General features: G+C 52.1%; 1 protein-coding gene across 7 annotated transcripts in view; it reads left to right on the forward strand.

Annotated features, from left to right (window-relative positions):
• Positions 1–7,609, forward strand: part of ABLIM3 (actin binding LIM protein family member 3) — a 108,749-nt gene that overhangs the window by 46,216 nt on the left and 54,924 nt on the right. For all 7 annotated transcript variants that reach the window (XM_040497206.1, XM_040497219.1, XM_040497227.1 and 4 more), the window contains exons 4-5: positions 2,544–2,727; positions 4,792–4,904. In XM_040497206.1, the coding sequence (XP_040353140.1) occupies positions 2,544–2,727; positions 4,792–4,904 (297 nt within the window). The remainder of the gene's footprint in view (positions 1–2,543; positions 2,728–4,791; positions 4,905–7,609) is intronic.

Raw genomic sequence — 7,609 nt, forward strand, 5'->3', positions numbered from 1 at the left:
TTCCTCCTTCAGCTCCTTGGGGGAAATAGAGGAACTGATTGTTCCAAGTTTTCTGATGGCCTCCTGGTTTTGTCCACTGGGAGAGGTGGCTGTGAGGGTGGAGCTGGCTGGGGAAACAAAGGAGAGAAAAGAAGGAAAAAACAGGAACTGATTCCCATGAGGTCCTAGGCCATGAACTAACTAATTCCACAGCCATGAAGTCAATTGATCCACCACCTGCACACCCCAGAACGGCCTGTACTCTGGCCTCGCCTGCCCTCAAGGCATTGTTTGATGTGCTGAATTTTCACCAAGCCCCGGTGGCAGGTGAACCCTCCCCCCACCAACCCCCACCACTCCCTCCAGCCTCTCTGCAGGCGTGGTCTCCAGAGGCTCTACCTCTCACTGAGTTTAAAATGTTTTGGCACCTGGTAAGCCCTTGAGGAAGTTCTCCTTCTAGACTCACAGCCTGTCAGTCAGTGTCAGAAGAAAAGCTCGGGTCCCTTTTTAATCCGGCTTCTTCATTTTGCATCCATGTGAACAGAGACCAAGTTCATGGTCACCCACAGAGTTAGTGGCGGTGACAAAACCAGAGCCCAGATGGTCCAGCTCCCAGACCAACTACATCTCCCGCTGTGCTGCTCTGTCGCCCTAATGCTGGGACATCTGGGGCTGTCCTCCTCCTCACTCATCCTGGCCCTGGAAGCCTGCAAGGTGAACAAACACTTGCGAAATAGTTCTGCCACGCGCCCGGAAGTCCCTCCTATCTTTAACCTGGCTTCTCTTGCAATGCAACTTCCCCTGTTAACGAGGAGGTCGTGTTTGCTGGGGTAGTATCACCCAGACCAGGCCAGGTCCTCACGATTACAGGCTCAGAATTCCGTCTCCTTGGTTTCCACACCGCTGACCGTGCTTGAGAAAGCTCATTCGTGGTAACCAAGTCCACAGGAAACCTATGTATAAAATCAGAGTGCCTGTTTATTAATGGAAACAAGAGCGGCGATTCTCCGTTGTACTAGTTCTCATTCCCCTGACCAGCTGCGTCTCTCCCAAAGGCCAACTGCATAGAAAGCCAAACTCTCAGACGATCACTCTGAACACTCAGAGCAAGGGGGGTGGTCGTAGGGTGCGAATGGACTCCCTAATGGCCTTCCTTTGATTGCTGGCCAGCCCCTTCCTGGCTGGCCACCCTTGCTTTATAGCTGGATCAATACACTCGGCAGTTCTGGTGGCCCTGAGAGCCATTCGATGTCCTGGAAGAGGCTTTGCCTCTTTCTGCTCTTCTCATTAGGTGTTGATTTCATAACTCAACCCTCAGGGGGAAATCTCATTTCCCACGTTTCTAAGTCCCTCGGGGGAAGGGAGTCCCACATGGGTTGAGTCGTTCGAGCACCTATAATTATATCCACCTGCTCTATCTATTATCGGTCCTACACATCTTCATATTGTCCGCAAGGAAATCCCACAAGACCTTATGAAATCATATTGCCTGTCTATTCAAAAGCTATCAGTGCAATTGGTCACTTTTGCAAATAGGTGATGGGACATCATTATAACCTTCTCTCGTCTTTTGTATATGGTGGAGAGTTTCAAAATAATTTTTTTAATGTTTTTAAAAAACTATCCGTGGCTTCTCAATATCCCACAAAGCCTAAACTTCTTAAGCTAGACTCAGGCCCTCCTCTAACCGTCAATATTTTCCTTTATTACTATTCTCCGTTCCCTAAAAACACTACCCCAACCCCCACCCCACCACCACATGAATATCACTTGCAACTTCTACTTATGTGCTGTGGCTCATCCTGCCTTCAGAGTTCAGCCCAGCTGCCGCCTCCTCCAAGAAGCCTACCATGATCCCTCCCCAATGACATTGCTCCCTTTTCCTCCCCACTAACAGCACTTGCTGCCTGCACCAGCCCATGGCCTATCGCCCGTGACGTGTGTTCCATAAGGTCGTCTCTTGGCATACATTAGTAGCTCATTAGTACAGTTCGGGGATCGTGTTTTATCATTCCTGCCCGGGGAACACACCAACTCGTTATGTGTGTGGTGAGAGCAGGTTATAAACTTCAAATCATCCGTCCCATTGCCATTCTAAGTTGTCTACACCTAGCACAGACTCCAGCCCGTAGAAAGCGCCCAGAGGAACTTTAACTGAATGATTCTTCTCAAATTCATAATACCACCGGTATGGCATTGCGTGAGCCACGGCAGCCCTAAACTTTCATCCATGTATTGAGAGGGCTGTCCATCAGTGGTCTCAGTCAGGGCGCATCAGAAGCAGCTGGGAAGTATGCTAACACTCAAACTCCTGGACCTTAGCCCCAGCGAGCCCGATTCAGGCCCAGGCGTCTGCACCTAAAGGAGCCGGCCGGGCTCCCGATTCTGACGCAAGTGGTCTTCGGGATATACTTTCAGAAACGCTAGCCCCGTGAGGTCCAACCTGCCACCATTTTCTGGCCACATGACCACGTCAGACACCAGCCTTGTCCCCAGTGAGAACCTCACGCTTGCAGACCTTCCTGGACTCAGCCTGCCCTTGTCTCTCTGTTTATTGCCCCCAGTGTGTGGCTGCGGCCTGGCCCAGTCGGGCTTCTTCTTCAAGAACCAAGAGTACATCTGCACTCAGGACTACCAGCAACTCTACGGCACCCGCTGCGACAGCTGCCGGGACTTCATCACCGGGGAGGTCATCTCTGCCCTGGGCCGCACCTACCACCCCAAGTGCTTCGTGTGCAGCTTGTGCAGGTGAGCAGGTGGCCAGCAGAGGGCAGGACCCTCTGCCCGAGCGCCCTGGCAGTTCTGGGGCTCCCAGGGCTGTATGCCGAACACTCGGATTTTTAAGATCTCACGGGTAGAACGATCTGACAGGCCAGTGGTTTGCAAACCCCCTTTTTTTTCAGTTTTTTTTTTAATGCTTATTTATTTTTGAGACAGAGAGAGACAGAGCATGAGCAGGGGAGGGGCAGAGAGAGAGGGAGACACAGAATCTGAAGCAGGCTCCGGGCTCCGAGCTGTCAGCACAGAGCCCGATGCGGGGCTCGAACTCATGGACCGTGAGATCATGACCTGAGCCGAGGTCGGACGCTCAACCGACTGAGCCACCCAGGTGCCCCTAGTTTGCAAACCTTTTAGCAGCTGAATCCAATCTGTCAAATATGATCTAATACAAAACACTAGATGTCCGGCGGTCAAGACAAGAGTAAGGATCCAGGCCTCCACACTCAGCCTCCCACTTCCCATCAGAAGTCCTCAAAGGAGCCGCTGACTACCCTGGCCTCTCCACAACCCATTTTGGAAACCAGGCACCTGGGCCAGCTCCCACACCTTCAGCCACATGTGGTTCAGAGATACCCGTTTGTAGCCTTCCTCTGTGACCCTGGAAAGTGATCCGACCTCTGTGAGCCTCAGCTTCTTCATCAGTAAAATGGGCCTCAAAACCACCCCAACCTCAGTGGGTTTTCCTGAAGATATAAATGAGTTGGTGCTTGCAGAGACCACAGCTCAGGACATAATTGGGTCTCCTTTTGCTATCCTTGTCATCATCGTATAATAAGCACCTAGCCTCTCAGGCTACCTGGTAGATGATGGAAACCTCCCCCCCGCCCCCATGCCCTGAATCCCCAATCACTTGTTAACTTAGCAGATGTACATTAAGGGTCCATTGTATGCCAAGCACCACATTAAGGAGATGAGAAACCTAAAGGAAACCTCAGCCCTGCCCACAAATACATTAAAATTTAATGGACTGCTCTGATTAAGTCATAAGTAGAAACAGGGTTTGGAAGAAATATATGCATTTTTTAATCAGGAAGGGAATTTATAGATTAATTATTCTCCTCATGAAATAACTACCTGTTGGTTACCAGCTAGAGTTCCCAGCTGAGACTAATGACACAGCGTATAAGCAAATAAAATCACCCAGTGGAATTCATTCATTCAGTCGTCCGTGTCTTAAAACCTGGGCTCTGGGGCCCAGACTCCCAGCCCCATTGGAGGTTAGCACAGTAGGGTCCATATGGTATAAAGTGAAGTTTCTGTCGGGCCCCATACGGATATAGTGCCTCGTCCTTTGCCACAAGTCAGTGCCTGGGCCAAGATGAGAACGCAGCTCCCCCACGTCACCCCGGCGCTCCTTCCCTTGTCCCACGTTGCTCACGCGAGAGCGGTGGAGCCACTGGAAGCCTGTGTCCGGGGCTGTGCCCAGAGCCTGTGTCCCAGACTCTGTGCGCAAGCGCAGCTGAACAATGGGGTTAATGCTGCCAGGGACTCTGTGCACAGTTTATATTTGGTTAGGGAGGCAGGACGTGTACAAGTTGGAGACCTTTGAACCCTTGAACCCAAACAGCACAAACGCGGAGGAGAGGAAGAGGGCATCTGGGTGCTTCTCAACCTCCCGGGTAGTGAAAGGAAGAGATCTGGGTGAATCGAGGAGTTGGATGGCTTCTTCTTGACATAGGGGGATAGGTGAGGTTGGGGTGGAAAAAGTCCTTCCAGGAAGAAGGGACAACTCGAGGAGGAATTGTTAGCCAGTTCGTTTGCAGATGAGAAGTGTAAGCTCAACTAAGTGTCATGATTTGCCCAGTGTTAAAGTCATGTAAATGGCCCCAGTGGGCCTCCTGTTCCGGTCCTGGCCCCAACTGAGCGGTTCAGTCAGCCTGGTGCTGCGAACAGCCCTTGAATTTACCTGGTATAACGTAAGGCAGGCTGTGTGCGGTACCGAGCTGTGAGCCCATGCGCTGTCAGCTCACCAATAGACGTGGAATCCCTCCAGAGGAGAGGGGTTGAATTTCTCTTTCATGTCCCTTGCAGGAAGCCTTTCCCCATTGGAGACAAGGTGACCTTCAGCGGGAAGGAATGCGTGTGTCAGACATGCTCCCAGTCCATGACCAGCAGTAGGCCCATCAAGATCCGCGGACCGAGCCGTGAGTCCTCCCCCGGGGCACCTCCCTGTCCGCCGGCCGTGAATCCTAGGGCTCCCTGTCCCGGCTCCGTCACCGGCTCCTGCGGTCCCGGAGGGAAGTGGGGGAGGTTTCCACCCTGGAGGACTCCTGAAGCGTGACCCAGTTGGCACCCTGCCCGGACTCACAAGCTTCCTTAAGCAGAAATGCAGGGAAAACAGGCTGCTGATGCTAAACCATGACAGCCTGTATCATGTTTGGCCACTTGGGTGGGGCTCTTCTGGGATGAGCCGGGCTCCTGATCTCCTCCCTCCTCTGGACCCACATTCCCCGGGGGTACCTTAACAGGGCTGATGAAGCTACCAGTGGTTCTCAATTTTCACAAACTCTACTAAAAAGTATACACAGACACGTCTTTAAGGGGAGAAATACGGGAGCGAACCACCAGGGCTGTGCTAGTGTCTCTTAGGGAGTGTCCAGGGGACCACTGCATCAGCTTCACTGCGTGACTAGTAAGCATGCAGATTTTTAGGCCCGCTTCGGGCTTCTAAGAAGGGAACCCAGAAATCCGCAGCCTTAATAAGCTTCCTGGGCAAGGTGCTTGCTGCTCCTAAGACTGAGAACCACCGTTCGAGATGAGGAACATCGGCCACACCAGAGCAAATGTTGTGTCTCGTCCCCAAACCATAGGTCTGGGGGGAAACTGAGGTTCAAGAGTGTACCTCGGAACACTCATTCAAATGTGTGGAGCATCCATCCCACCCAAGTATGTCTAGCGGTAAGATGTCTGAATCACGGTTCCCACACGCCCTTGTCAGGCTGCTGATGGCAGGTGCCCACACACACCCGGGCCTGGCCCCAGGGTCTACGGTAAGCCACGCTAGGCTCCGGTGTTCTTACGTTACATGACGCTCCCCCTGGCCTCCCCAGCAGAATCAATGAAAACCCATTAGCCTCCTGTGCGGCATCACCGTGTGGGTGCGGGCAACGACAGAGTCAGCATGACGGGGCTTCGTCCCCCTGCGGGGGTGAGCACGAAACCACCGAATCAGCAGGCCTCAGCCCCTAGGGGTTCCATGAGAGATTGCTGGTGCCGTGTGCTGGGGAGAAAGACGATGGGAAGGCTCCCTCCCTCGCCCTTCCTTCCCCTAGACCTAATCGGATCTGCTCACAGACTATGCAGAGAGCACTTCCTTCAGTGTCCCCGGTGACGTTCATGAACAGTTCGCTGGTCTGAGCAGGTTTCCATCTCAAGGTGGCTGAGCACACATGCTGCTGTCTTTTATAATTCCTTGAAAGCATCGTGAAGAATGACAGCAAGGCTGGGAGTGCTGGGGTGCAGGACCACGGCCCTGTGATGGATGCTGCAGAGGTGCCCAGAGACCAGCAGACCACGTGTCAGGCCGTAGAGAGAGGCAGGCTGGAGCCAGCAGCTGCCAACCCTCTGTGTGAAGCACAACAGATACGCAGCCTTGCTGGGGCTCTGTTTCCCCAGCTTTATGGAAAGCAGATATATTAGTATCCAGGAGGCAGACTAACATACATCATAGTGTGTAAAATGCTCTCTAAATATAAAGTGAGGGATGCTGCCGACTTGGAGATTTAATCTGGAAAGCACGCCGAAGAGAGAATATGATCCCTGGGTGTGTTGTTTCTCGTGGCTTGTGCTGCATTATGCATTTCTGCGTGCATCAGGGACCTCGAAGAGGTGGGAGACTTCCTTGGCTGCGTGTGGGAATCCTGTATGTGAGCGTGTCCTTGAGGAGAGGCTGCTAAATGTCTCCACCATAATTCTCCAAGTCCAAAGGCAGAGGGGGGCGAAGAAGAGTGAATAATGGGAAGCAGGTGAGCACACGAACCTCTCCAGGGGGAGCACGCAGGATCCTGGCTGGTCTGGTTGCTCACGAAGTAAAGACATCAGTGTGTGGATCTACAGGGCATATGTTCCACAGAAGTGTTTTCTCCCCAAAGGTGGTCACTCTCCATGCCACACGTAACCAGAGGGGATGTTGGAAGATCTGCTGAGTTCCCGAAGGATAGAGGAAACCAAAACCAGATTCAAGAGAGGGCTAAGATGAAGAGTGTATCATAGAAAAGGAAAAAGAATGAGGAAATACGTGGTGTATTTTCGATCTGCAGGAGTGTGACATTTATCCCTGGAAGGTGAATAAAGACATTCTGCAAAAGCAAGAATAATGTCTACTCAAAAGAGATCAAGAATACTCAGGAACTATCAAGATAAAAGAAGTATATTACTTTTTACAAGAGGAAGTTTTTCCTCGTCATCTTCACTGAGAGGAATTGGCAGTAGTTGCAACATCACTATCACCATCACAACTGTCACCACCATCGCTGTCAACACCATCACCACCACCTTCACCACCACCACCTTCACCACCACCACCATTACTACCAGCACCACCATCACCACCACTGCCATCACCATCATCACTACCAACACCACAAATACCACCACCACCACCATCACCACCACCACCATCATTACCAACACCACCATCACCACTACTGCCATCACCACCACAACCGTCACCACCATGGCCATCACCACCACCACCAACACCAACACCAGTACCACCACCAACACCACCAGCACCAGCACCACCACCACCAACACCAGATCACCACCAACACCAACACCACCATTACCACCACTGCCATCACTACCACCAACACTACCACCACCACCACCATCACCACCAACAACAACA

Source organism: Herpailurus yagouaroundi, unplaced genomic scaffold, assembly GCF_014898765.1.
Source record: "Herpailurus yagouaroundi ecotype Mexico unplaced genomic scaffold, PumYag 29, whole genome shotgun sequence".
NCBI lineage: Eukaryota > Metazoa > Chordata > Mammalia > Carnivora > Felidae > Herpailurus > Herpailurus yagouaroundi.